The 12,990-nt window shown below is 50.5% G+C and overlaps 4 protein-coding genes across 4 annotated transcripts; 3 read left to right on the top strand and 1 right to left on the bottom strand.

Annotated features, from left to right (window-relative positions):
* Positions 1 to 1,658: 1,658 nt before the first annotated feature.
* On the top strand, positions 1,659 to 4,214 carry HO133_003269 (uncharacterized protein; the record flags this gene model as incomplete). Its single annotated transcript, XM_037294192.1, has 3 exons — positions 1,659 to 2,546; positions 2,610 to 2,845; positions 2,897 to 4,214. The coding sequence occupies 3 exons, from the start codon at positions 1,659 to 1,661 to the stop codon at positions 4,212 to 4,214; spliced, it is 2,442 nt and encodes an 813-aa protein (XP_037149573.1).
* Positions 4,215 to 5,294: 1,080 nt separating this feature from the next.
* On the top strand, positions 5,295 to 6,235 carry HO133_003268 (uncharacterized protein; the record flags this gene model as incomplete). Its single annotated transcript, XM_037294191.1, has 5 exons — positions 5,295 to 5,309; positions 5,361 to 5,476; positions 5,542 to 5,568; positions 5,621 to 6,052; positions 6,178 to 6,235. The coding sequence occupies 5 exons, from the start codon at positions 5,295 to 5,297 to the stop codon at positions 6,233 to 6,235; spliced, it is 648 nt and encodes a 215-aa protein (XP_037149572.1).
* Positions 6,236 to 7,175: 940 nt separating this feature from the next.
* Positions 7,176 to 10,530, top strand: HO133_003267 (uncharacterized protein; the record flags this gene model as incomplete). Its single annotated transcript, XM_037294190.1, has 3 exons — positions 7,176 to 7,367; positions 7,427 to 7,595; positions 7,649 to 10,530. The coding sequence occupies 3 exons, from the start codon at positions 7,176 to 7,178 to the stop codon at positions 10,528 to 10,530; spliced, it is 3,243 nt and encodes a 1,080-aa protein (XP_037149571.1).
* A 337-nt stretch (positions 10,531 to 10,867) lies between these two features.
* On the bottom strand, positions 10,868 to 12,985 carry HO133_003266 (uncharacterized protein; the record flags this gene model as incomplete). Its single annotated transcript, XM_037294189.1, has 2 exons — positions 10,868 to 12,899; positions 12,963 to 12,985. The coding sequence occupies 2 exons, from the start codon at positions 12,983 to 12,985 to the stop codon at positions 10,868 to 10,870; spliced, it is 2,055 nt and encodes a 684-aa protein (XP_037149570.1).
* Between the last annotated feature and the right edge of the window lie 5 nt (positions 12,986 to 12,990).

Raw genomic sequence — 12,990 nt, 5'->3', positions numbered from 1 at the left:
CTTCACCATGTAGGATTTTGACGCAACCACAATCTATACCGTGGTCAGAAGCATCACTGTTCTTGTATGCTCATTCCGGTTCTGGTGCCTTCAAAGCAGTATAGGTACCCTGCAACTGCACGGGCAGGGAACAGTTCTATCCAGACCTTTAAGGGTGAAAGCTTGGCTTGGTTGCGTCAAGAACACACAAGCATGAGGTTCTGTCCTCGACCCATTGGATCAAGTTTCAGGACAGCCAGATAACGAAATGTGTTGCGCTAAAACTTGCAACCTACACGGGGACCACAAATACGAGGCATCTGTTTTTTTGCACACCTCCAGAAGCAGCATGGCAAAGTAATAGTAGTATACCTCCTGCATTGAGAACATGAGATACGAGGCGGTGGGCAAGCCTGCCGTCTTTTCCAGCGCCAGATAGTTCCCGCCATCGTCCTGATTGGATAAAAGGAGAGAGAGAGAGTCAAGAGTCAAGAGGGATCACTATCCTTGTCGTACCGAGGCATGAGAAAGGCAAAAGATGACGAGTACTATGCAGTCGTCACTATCTTAAAAGGCGGACGGGAGTGAAGTAGGTACAGGGGAGTGTGAAAGGGAACAGAAGAAAACACGCAAGCGCCAAGATAGGAAATGTGTAGGCTCATCGGCTTAAAAGGCTCATACGTAACATGATGCCGTTGAAAGAGCCAATGGGAGGCAATTGAAAGAGCCTATCATCAGTGTAGTACGGAGGAGATGCTAATGATAGAGGGAGAGGGAGAGAGAGAGAGATTTTATTCACCATGCCAGGTTTGAGGCAAATGAAGTTGAGGGAATTTGATTTTTTGGTTGACGGAGCGAATAATGTAGGTAAATAAGGTAGCGCCGTTGAGTAAAGTACCTTACACCTTACATGTTAAAATAGGGTGGTAGGGCAGAGAGAACCATGGATGATCAGCGGTGAACCCTGTCGGGCAAAATCCTTCAACCGTCCAATTAAATTTACCCCGCCATCGGTCATTGGTCCTACTTGATTACTAACCTGACACTCCCCCCGACAGGTCATTCTCGCCCGTCCGTCACTGCTGCCTGGAGCTTCACCACCACTTCAAGTCAACACCTCTGCTCTTTCATCCCATCTATTTTCCACCAAGAATGAAGAAATATCCACCACCTTTCGCTGCCTCTGCCAGAGCTTCTGTTTCATATGAAAGCGTTTGAACTCTTGATTGTATTGAATTGACCCTTCCATCACCTCGCAAGGCTCTCTCTCCAATTCGTGCACAGCCTACCACACCGACATCCTTCCTCTACTGAGCCCCCCTTCAACTCCAGCAGTCTCCATTACTACACCACCATCTACCTCTCAAGTCTCATTGACGTACCGACTTCATTCCCTTTTCCTATATTCTCACAGCCTCGGAGCCTGCGTGTTCCTGCATCATCTGCAAAAGACACCTCCGAGAACATCATCGCCATATTCAACACATATCGAGCGCACAAGATCGTGAAGCCGCCCAAAATTGGCTTTTACTTTTCCCGGGTCGACTATAATCACGCCAAGATTCAAAAGGACCAAACTGTGAGTCATTCACACACGCAAAATCCATGCTTCACTTGCTAACTCTTCCGCTTCTTCAAGTACGAGTCATTCTGGTCCGGAATCCACCTGACCACTCAGGATGACTTCCACACATCCAAACCCCCGCCGTTGCTACAAAACCAGAGGCACCCCCACCTTCGCCTTTTGCCAACCTTCATCCACCTGCCATGCATACCCCTCGCCCGAATCCAACCTGCCGCTAAGGAAGAGTGCCACCTTCCACTCTTCCAAGTCACCCTCGTCCGATGACGATCCGATCTTAAATATACCCTTACTGTCCAGGAGATCACCGACATGCCCTAAAGACCTGGAGAATGCTGTCGCCAATGGCGAGCATCGTATGCAGCGGCTTCTAGGTGTCGTCGATCGCAGTTTGTCAGGGCTGGAATCGTTTTCGTCAGACAGTCAAGAAACTCTTCGTCAAGAGGACCTTCCTGTCCCTCGTTTCATGCTTGATAGCCACATCGACGGCCCCGATCATATGGACGTCGACGACGCCCTTGATCAACCTTCGTTCTCTAAGCCTCAGCAACGAGCAGCACATCATCACCACACCTCCGACAGTGGCCTGGGTTCTTCAGTCACAAGTGCCGAAGAGTCTTTGTCTGGAGATCATGCAGGTACGCGAGAGCATTATTACCCTACCTCATCTACAACAACAAAGACTTATGTACAAGCAGCCGACAATTTGAGCAAAGGAAATAGCCCACGACCTTCCACTAACACCGGTGTGCGGTCTGGAATCAACGGATATGCCCCGTCCGGTATCGATGCTCGCATCAGAACACAGCATGCACTGAGCGAATACGCTTGCGAACAAATTCAGAGATACATCATCGTTCCCATCACCAAAGAGCCGACACTCAAAGCCTTCCACCAACTCGTCAAGAGCATTCCATACCGTGTGGGCCAGAAGCAGATTACATGTCTGCGAGATTTAGAGAAAGTCATCCTTTGGCTGGCGCCTGTAAGTGGTTCTTGTCATGTCTGGGAAAGGAGTTTGGCTCATTGTTTGGGTGTCCACGTAAAGAGATACTCCGTATCTAGGTCATCGTTCCTCAACTTCTGCGAGTCGTCCATCCAGTGTTTACATACGACCGTTCAGCATCTTAACGTATCAGATCAACAACGATCAACCGACAGACCCTATTCTAACGGTTACTTTCTCGATCTCACCGAACAGGTTCGCCAATACGCAGCAATGATTACCGCCTCCAGAGAGAGGGCTGCAGCCGGAAAGGAAAGGGAGGAAAACGGCTATACTACGTACGTTGGCGGCACTCAAGACGGCGAAGTCATCATACTGAACATCACTAGCGATGAACAGCTTAGCCTACACGGCGGATTGGGTTGTACAGGTCGTCCTGCCGAGCTTGTGAGAACCAAGGACGGCCAGGCGATTTCCTTACGCACCGGAGAAGTCGTCGTATCAGACTCAATCGTGGGGCCAGAGGACGACCTGCATTACTCTATGGCTCGACGCCGCAAGTCGGAACAAGCGGCTGCCAAGCAAGCCCAAAGATGCAGCGAGTGCGAGAAGGAGTTCAAACGCCCTTGTGACCTGACCAAGCATGAGAAGACTCACTCGAGGCCCTGGAAGTGCAACGAGCCTAGCTGCAAATACTCCCAGTACGGGTGGCCTACGGAAAAGGAGCGGGATCGCCACGTCAATGACAAACACTCTATGGCCCCTAATATGTACAAGTGCCAATACCGCCCTTGCCCCTATGAGAGCAAGCGAGAGAGCAATTGTAAGCAGCACATGGAAAAGGCCCATGGCTGGGCTTATGTTCGGTCCAAGAACAATGGCAAGAGCGGGAGGAAACCCTCCAAAGTTGGCAAAACGCCGCCAACTCCCCAGATTGCTACACCAAATTCGTACATCTTTGACGCATCTGGTTCCGAGTTTGGTGGGGACTCATCCAGTCCGTACATAAGCCACTACAGCGTGCCCCCCTCGACTGATGGATCTCCTGGTGACGGATCCAGCCATTTGTCAAATTTGGAGTCACCTTATCTGGGCGCAAATGATACAATCACTCCATACGAACCCACATTCAGCTGGGGTGATTCGTACAATCGCCTCACTCCACAGTCCTATACCCCGAATTCTCATCGACTTTCCATGGATTCTCTCACCACTGCCCCAACCGCCCCTTCATCGTATGAGATGGAACCACTGTTTGGTGGCACTTATGACTGGAGCAATCTGGACTTGAGTTCTAGCAGCCTAGACCTCACTTCCATGAACATTCAACTCGACACTACGTCACCGCTGTCGATCGAGACCCGTCCCCTCCATGTCTACAGCCGTAATCCTTCCATCTCCGTGGAAGAGCCTCGAAGCACCAAGAATCCCAACCTCTCCCCTGGCGCCCAAGGAAATCAGATGCTCTATTCGCCTTACCACAACGAGATTGTCGACGAAGGCTATGGGGATTTCGCCACCAACGCCGGAAAGCCCGCCGCTGACTTCGCCTTGTTCGACTCTCGTCCTTGTTCCAGTCTGGGCGGAAGCTTATTCTCTGACCTTCCAACTCTGCCTGCATTTCAACCGACGACTTGGTCCGGTCGAGGTACCGATCTAGCACAGCAGCTGGGCATGAACGAGATGATGCAGTTAGATGAAGAATAGAAGAATGATTCGGAGACGTCGCGGTTGCTTCTCTTCTTTTTTCGTTGATGTTATGAGGTGTTTGCCCTGCCGGTCAATGAAGAACATTCTGGGGGCAGAAACCCAACTTCGGTGTATGTAATATAGACAAAGACTTGGAGAACGGCACGATTTATGGTAGTCGTTGGAGGAAATGGTCGAACAAGCCAGGAAACAAAGCATTACTTCACACAACTATAGTGCTCCTGTACCCTTGCAGTATGTTCGGCTGAAAGTGTACACTTCTTGCTCGGACTGTAATTGTAGTATTGAGACATGGTCTCCATCTGGAGAAGATACAGTAGATCTTGGAAGAAGTCGTCGTAGTGCGGCTCAACGGAGTATATTTGTACGAGTACCCCTATTTTCTTAATCATTGGGAAACTAGAATCGCGATTTTGGCACCCCCCTTCAAAAAACAAAAAAAGTGCTTTTCTTAAATAACCCCACAACGATAACTTATAATATTCTAAAAAAACTCTAGATTTTAATAATTATATAAGAGATTAAGAATATCGAATTTTAAAAGATTCTAATTATTTGTTTTATTATAGAATAAAGATTTAATAAATTCTTAGATTTTTTAAGATAGTCTTGGCGGTAAAAAAAATAGCCGAGGTAAATTTTTCAAGCTCGCGATATATTCTCACTTTTTATATTTCACTTATAAGATTAAAATCTAAATCTTTCTAAAATTTAGAGATAGATTACTTAATATAATAAGTAGATATCGTAAAATTTTTAGACTGTAAAAACAAGTGGTGGTGAGGTTATACAGGAAAATTCAAATTTTTGATTTTTGATTATGGGGGGGTGTCAAATTCGCACATTTTTTTTTAGTTTCCCAATGATTAAGAAAACAGGGGTAGTGGGGATCGACCATGCCGAGGTCTTTAAGAGACACTTTCGCATCTTCACACGACGCCCATTGTCCATTGTACGGCTGCGCTTTCTTCCCTGCCCATTGGTTCTCTCCACAACAGAGGAAATGATCCGCAAGACATACTCATATCATTTCTTTCCAGTCCCCGCTGTGTGCGCTGATCCCTAGCCTAATCAGCTATGGACGCTGTCAAAGTACATACATCGCCTCGATCATGTCAATCGGCCTCAGCTGACATGGTACAGGAGACCGTCAATAACATCATTCTCAATCCTCAATATGCCGATTACCTGGCCCTCGTCAAAGCAGCCCGCAATGGTGCCGTCTACGGGGCCAAAGTCCGATTTCCTCACGCCCTTGTGTAGGAGCTACACCTTTGGATACGCGTTGGCTAGCGACGATCTTGTACTAATAGCTCTCTCATAGCATGGTCTTCCTCTTCCGTTCGGACCCGTACGTCATTGTCCCTCTTTAAGATTCAGCATCATCTCTGACTACTCTACAGTGTCCGAGAGAAACTCCACCTAATCTACAAAGCCACCCGCACCCATGCCCGCAACCTAGCCTCCTTTGCTGTTGTCTATAAATTCTCCATGATCTGTCTTCGCCGTACATCTCCCACAGGGAAAGAACGCTCGTTTGACACCTTCCTCGCCGGCCTGATAGGCGGCTACACCGTCTTCGGGCGTGGTATACAAAGCAGCGTCAACCAGCAGATTGTCATATACGTCTTCGCCAGAGTCATGCTTGCACTTGCCAAGCTGACGGTACAAAGGAAGAGTCAGGGAGGTGTGGGAATGGGAAGAGAGCTGAGAGAAAAGGTGGAGGGCAATGCATGGCCAGTCTTTGCAAGTTTGAGCTGGGCAGCGGTGATGTGGATCTTCAGATGGTATCCGGCTACTATTCAGCCGAGTCTGAGGAGCAGTATGCAGTACATGTACGTGACCGTTTCCCTTCCGAGAACGCCTCAGGTGGAGTTCCTAGTGCCCTACAACCTTCCGAATCAGAGACCTTGGGGACTACTTCTCCTTTTTCTTAAATAGGCTAACGTTTGCCATCCAGATACGTGGACTCAGATTACTGGGACAACTTCAAGAATTTCCTTGTATATAACAAATAGAGGCACGGACTCTGGCGTTGGTGAGACGGCATCTGCATGGGCCTGAAATCTAACGGGCGTCGGACATGAAAGCATTGTTACATGGTCAACAAAACCTTGATACAATATTGGACGTATTTTCTGATCATCTGCGGAGCTGCTTGAATCTGCACCTGTACCTTCCAAGATAGATCAGACGTACTTTGTGGAGAAGTGCTCAACGTGGCGGCATTACGAACACGAACTCTGAGAAGAGAGCAGTGGTTCCCACTGCTCGTATGACCTCGAGTAGAATGGCATACAGCCGAGATGAGCTCAACGATACTAGAGAAAGATTGTGCTATCCAGTCCTGGTGAGACGCTTGCTACCGTGACCGCGGACGATTTCGCAGGACAGTGGGCTGTTGTAATGACCTTTTGAGCGACCTTGGCCGGCCTTTGTCTGCATCTCGTGGTCGAGGAATGAAGACCACGCCTACGTGATTCTAGATGGATACAGAGCAGAACTCGTGCTCTACCTCGTTCATTTAAGAGCGACGTTCCTTTCTTTCCTTGCTTAAAGCCTCGCTTTCTTGGTCTTAGGCACAGGGCAACTAATCGCGCATTTGGGTTTTGAAGTGTTGACATATATCAACCGAGAGCCGGAATACGTACCCTTGGAGAGCCGATTGTTCTGCTGAGCTCGACTCTGATTTACATCACATTTCTGCTCATTGATCTGCAGTTTCAAATTGCAACTTGAGTAGATGAAAGTACTGCGTACTCGCTGCCTATGACTCGGAAATCCATCAACACAACAACACGCGGAGACCCATCAACTTTGACCACCGCAAACAAGTCATCGTCTCCACAATTCAAGGAGGCCAATTAGTATCAAGACTTCCTGGACCGATGCTGTGAAGACTGCGAGTTCTTGATCAGCAACGCGCTTGGCAAGGCCAATTGCAACAGAAAACTTATGATGCCTACCCTCAAGCAACTCACGTGCAATGTGGAGTGGGCAGGCTCGAGACTCCCATTGCAAGAATACCACACCATCTACGCCGATGGCTACGTCGAGACATTCATCGCCGTTCCCTCAACACCGACCCCTTTCTCCATACACTTGCGGTCACACGGTTACATCGCGCCTGGCTTGGCTGTCTTTGTTTACGTAAGTTTGATTCGAGTTGTTTTAAATACTAATTTACACTAATTTCTTTTTGTCTCTAGATGGATGGTGTTTATCAATGCAACCGCAATCGACGCAATCTAGAGATCCCGAACGAAAACACCTCGCGAAAGAAATTTGAAGTTGACTTCATTGTACGTCAGAAGGAAGAACTTCTATGGGATGGTACTTTTGAGGGGAAGCAGTGGGGGTTCGAGAAGGTGAAGATAGGTCAGTCAGAAATCTGACCATTGAATTTCCGACTGCTCATGTCAATGCTCTAGTCCCTGATTCGTCTGTCGAAGATGGCGAACGGCCTCCACATGATGGCGAATACGTCGGCACCATTGAAGTTGTTGTACTTCGTTGCCATCCCTCCGATAAGCGGCCCATCATTGGGAACAAGCCCTTTCCAGACGAGAGCTCTGACGGTAATGAACCGTCTACGCCGGGACGTTTCGATGGGGCAAGCGATCCTCAACTCGAGTCAATGTCAAAGTCTGGGTGCAAGGCTCAGACTTTCGGCCCAGATGGGGGTTGGGATGACTGGGGCCCACCACCGCCACCCCTTGACGAGCCAAAAATGGGCAGAATTGAGATGACAAGTGAGAACACAGGAACTTGGAATCCTGTGGGCCAAGGGTCCAATAGCAGCAACGCTCTGGAGAAGACTAAACGATGGGATAAACGCAGCGAGTCTCGGGACCACTTCCAATCGGACTTCCAGAAGAGCCAATCTCCTGCTGGACCTCGACGTGGCCGCTCCGGCCAACCTCGAAGCATAACGGATCAGGAGAACGCACCCCCCCTAAACCTCAGAGGTGGAGGACCTGGCAGCTACTCGATCGCCTCTTCTGAGGCAATGAGAAATTGGAATGGCGGACCACCCGCGCTGAAGGAGTGGACGCAAGGAGACGCGCCTTCAAAAGGACATGGAGGACTACCAGCCGCATTCGATCCCTGGACGGCCAATTTACCCACGGGAGACTTCACGGATGACGCTGAGACTAAGCCGCAGACCCATGTGGAAGCTTGGGGGACAGTAGACGAGACAAAGAACAAGCCAGGAAGCAAGAAAGGCAGCAAGAAGGACTCCATTGTCTCAAGAAATCCGAATAATGTTCCAGGGGCTTGGGGCGAGTCCAATGACCAGGACCAGGGCAGAAACGATGACTGGGGAGGCAACGACGATCCGAATCAGGGCAACAATGGCGATAACTGGGGTGCCTCTGGAGACACTGGAAACAGCGGCGATGACTGGGGAGGGGCTGGAAATCCTAACGCTCAGAAGAATGACGAGTGGAACGCTGGTGGCGATCAGTCTCAGGAGAAGAACGACGACTGGAACAACAATGGCGGCGCCTCCAGCTGGGATGCCCCAAACAATGATGGAAAGAGAGATGACGGTGCCTGGAACCCTCCCAACGATAAATCCAATGGCAATAACGATGACTGGGCAGGGAACCAGAATATTGATTTGAAACAAAGAAACGACGAATGGAGAGCGACCGAAGATAACGGCACTAAAAAGAACGATGATTGGGGAGCTACTACAGGCAACAACGGTAAGCAGGGCAACAGTTGGGGAGGCGACGCTGGCCGGCAGTCCGATACATGGGGTGGCGAAGACACGATGCAAGTTACGACAGGGGCAAAAGATCCTGAGACAGAGGACAAGCCCACAAGCAATCAACCAGCTGCGAGCGGAGAGAAGGCAGGCTCTGCTTTGAGCTTCGGTAACTCTAGGGCCAAAGGTTCGAAGCCAGCCTCCATCAAACCCAAAACGGCTTCAGTCACATCGAACAAGAAACCTTTGCCGTTCGATTGGCTACAGCCATTGGAGAAAGCATCCAGTATTTCTGGTCCTACAGTCGCCGTGAAGAAGGCTTCCGTCCCAGGCGCATGGGCCTCACCCGTAGCGTCTCGGAATCAAGGGGAGCCGAAGCCAGTGGTGGCTCAAGTTCCACCAACCTTTTCTATATCCACACCACCCAAGCCGAAGCCCTATTGGTCGAAATGGAGAAATCTAAACATAATTGCCGAAGCCGAGATGGAGGAAGAACATGCACCGTCTCCCGAAGAACTCAAGGGACCTGTCTACAGCATCCCTGCCGAGGTCGCGCAACGCAACATGATGTCTCATCAAGTACGTCCTGGGCGTCCAGCAGCGTATACGCACAAGAGAAATAAGCCGAGGTACATGGACACACATGAGAGCCCGTACGCAGTGTTCTTGTTCAAGTATAGGGACAAAGAAATCGTAGAACACATGCTGAAGACGACTATCACCGAGCCCGAAGTCGACGAGAAAGCAAGGCTCGCCTCGCTGTCCAAGCAGGACCTTATTGACGAACTCATGAAGACCAAGTCAAAGCTCAGCGTGGTTGAAAGTGACTCCTCTGGGCAGGCGACGTTCGTCAAGAAATTAGATGAGAAGTTGAGCAAATTGGAAACCAGCAAAGAAGACGTGCCAGCTATAGATGACTGGGTGAACACCACTAGTCCAACCAACGGCCAAGGAAATGGCAATGCAGGAGAATGGGGTAAAAATGACACGCAGAAGGGAAACGGGAAAGGAGGCTCTGGCAACGGCAATGAGACGAGCAATACCAATGGCGGCGACTGGGGCAGAAATGAGAATAGCAATAACAACACCAACGGCAATGGAGGAGAGTCGTGGGGCGGGAACGGTGACAGTAATGCCAATGGCAAGAGCGACTGGAATAACAACGGGAATGCTGAAGTCTCCAATGGAGCCGAAGAGAGTGGCAATGGTGGCAATGACTGGGGTATTACCCACCAAACCAATGGCGGGGAGAAGAAAGATGACAATGGCTGGGGTGGGAACGATAATGGCGGAGGCGGTGATTGGAACAACAACAACAACAACAGCAACAACAATAACAGCGGCGGCCGCACTAAATCTGCTGACAATCGGGGCGACGACAACGGTGACACCAAAGCGGCTGATGATTGGGGCAATGACAATGAGGGCGGCAACGATAAAGGTGGGGATAGCTGGGGCAACAATGGGGGCGAAGGATATGAAGGCTGGGGTGGGGATGATGATAAGAAGGACGAAGGCAAGGGCAATGGGGACTGTAATGCAGGCGGTGACAATTCATGGGGAGCAGATGCTGGTGGGGGAGGAGGTGGTGGTTGGTAGGTCCTCACTTCGAGAGGGAGGTTAGCCGCACGCTTTTCACGGAGGAGGCTGTTCGAAGGGATGGAATATGATAACGACTAGTTCTTACTACCGTGCCGCTGCGGTGACGAGACGCTACTCCTAATTCAGTTCCTCTTTCAAAATCTTGCGGTTCAAAGGCTCGTCCAGCGATGCCGTCCTCCAACACTTGCTACTCAGGCTCCAACACACTCTCCAAGGGCTTGAAGCCTTTGTTCGATCAAGCTGATCGGTAGCTGTCCCATTCCAAATACGTTGTGCATCGTCCAGCGGCCATCATCAAAGGTGAAGCCTTACTCGTTACCACTTCTCTTCACTCCTAAGTCATCCAATCATATTCAGCGTCGCTCTTCAAACTTGGCTCGTGCAGCGATGAGCCACCGTCTAGCGTTTCTCCAGTCATACGCCAATCCTTAGACCTTGTATGCCCATCATCGCTGTCTTCGCTGGGATAGGACCGCCGAGGATAGGAATGGCTAAGGGTATCCCATCCGCTGTAAAATCCGCGTTGAGAGAGCCGGCCTCTTGCGTCTTGTGCACTTGGTGGTGTGATGGATGCATTTTGGAGCATCTCGACGAGAAGGTCTGAACGGGGACCTGGGGGCTCAGGGGCTTCAACATGGCGATAGCTCATTGGGGATGGCCGAGGGTAGTCGTCATTGTCTGGACCGGAGGACTCGTCTGACTCGCGAACGCGCTCACGTCTTTCTCTGTAAGGTGTCTCGGGTCCAGTGAACATGGGCTGTCGACTTGGCTCTCTCGACTTGAGCGCTGGTGAATAGAAACCTCTGTAGGATCTTGCCCCTTCGAAATCAATGTATGAGCCGTGATGCCTGGATGAATCCTCAACATCGTCAGGGCTTTGCGACACTTGCGCATGACGAAAGGCTGGACGCGGTGTTGCATCATGGTCAGACTCGTATGCCTGGGACCTTGTCTCCGACTGCCGTCTGTAGTTGTGATCGGAGACCGTTCCTGGAATTGGCTCAAAGCCTTCCTGAGATTGCGAGCTTAGGCGACGATGCGGTCTGAACTGCTCTTCGTTAAGCTCAACGCCCCGATCGTGTTCTATGGCCTTTCGCGACGCCCGAGAGTGCGGTGTGATGGTCTCCTCAATAAGCACGGCGCCGCCGTCACCATTGGCTGCTCGTTGCGGTGAGCGATGGTCGGATGGCGCACGAGAGTAAGCTTGTTGCTCTGATTTCTCGGCATCTGGTGGGCCATCATAATATCCTACTCGTCGCCGTTTTAGGCTTCTCGGCGTGGAAAGAGGCACCGCTTCATCTGTCTCATCGATAAATCGGACTTGACTCGAGCTTCTTACTCCGCGACGCAATCGTGGACCGTCCGAGTCTTCGATATAACTCACCCGGCTCACACTTCTTGGTCTGGAACGATAATTAGGCCTTCCCATTTCTTCGACATAATTCATGTGACTCAAGCTCCTAGGCCTAGAAAGGTATCGAGGTTGCTCTACATCTTCGATGTAAGGCACCCGGCTCACTGTGCGGGGTCTGGGTAAATACCGTGGTGGATCCAAATCGCTGATATACTGGGATGCGCTGTCCATGTATTCCGCGCGGCTAGAGCTCCTCAGTACGGACCGAGTGCGTGGGGATTTTTCAGGCAGGTCGACGACCTCTGTACGGCGAATGATTCGAACGGGTTCCATAGAAGAGCTTCGTGTTAATTCTCTTTTTGGTCGTATCTGATCTCCAGCTTGGTTTGCGATTACGATGCGCACATTCTCCCTGGATGGCGACCTTGCCAGGCTTCGGCTCCTATAGTCTCTAGTATACGGACAATTTCTTCGCGTCGCTCGCCTCAGCTCCCTACTGGTGTTATAACTGTCGTCTGTTGACTCTGTGTAATCTCGGCGCCGCTGCTGGTGGCGCCTCCGGCGATGCCTGGGCCTTTCTTCCTCGCTCGAAGTGTGCTTGTCACGACATCTTCCGCAAAGACCTGGTCTGGGTGGCGGGCCAGCTATCAAAGGATGGTGGGACTGCCATCTTGCAGAGCGGAATTTGCCGCATGAGGCGCATGTTTGTTGTATGCTTGTGATGGTTCGGCCAGGGGACTGGTCGACGTATATTTTAGGTCGATATCTGGCGGTAGCATAGTCGTAGTACACATCACTTCGAGAGCGAGAAAACATGCTTGGCTTACGTGGCGTCTCGACAGAGTACGCGCGTCGAGAGGAGCCGAGAATCTGCGTAAGAAATAAAGGAGGCCGGCCAGCGTCCACGGGTTTTTTTCGAACAAACGCTGGTCGTGTATGCCCTGGAAGTATGCCAACGTAAGTCTTTCCAGGTATCATGTGACGGCCTTCGGGAATGCCATAAGGTGTCGCGCTGGAAAGCATGAGAGATCAGCCTGTGCTATTACAGCGTCAAGCAGGGAGGGATAGATCAGACCTCAATGCGACCGGAGCATCCATACTGT

This window comes from Letharia lupina (genome assembly GCF_014066315.1).
Source record: "Letharia lupina isolate WasteWater1 chromosome Unknown contig_17, whole genome shotgun sequence".
NCBI classification, from domain to species: Eukaryota; Fungi; Ascomycota; class Lecanoromycetes; order Lecanorales; family Parmeliaceae; genus Letharia; species Letharia lupina.
Note: the sequence above shows the minus strand (reverse complement) of the source record. Positions and strands in the feature narration are given on the sequence as shown.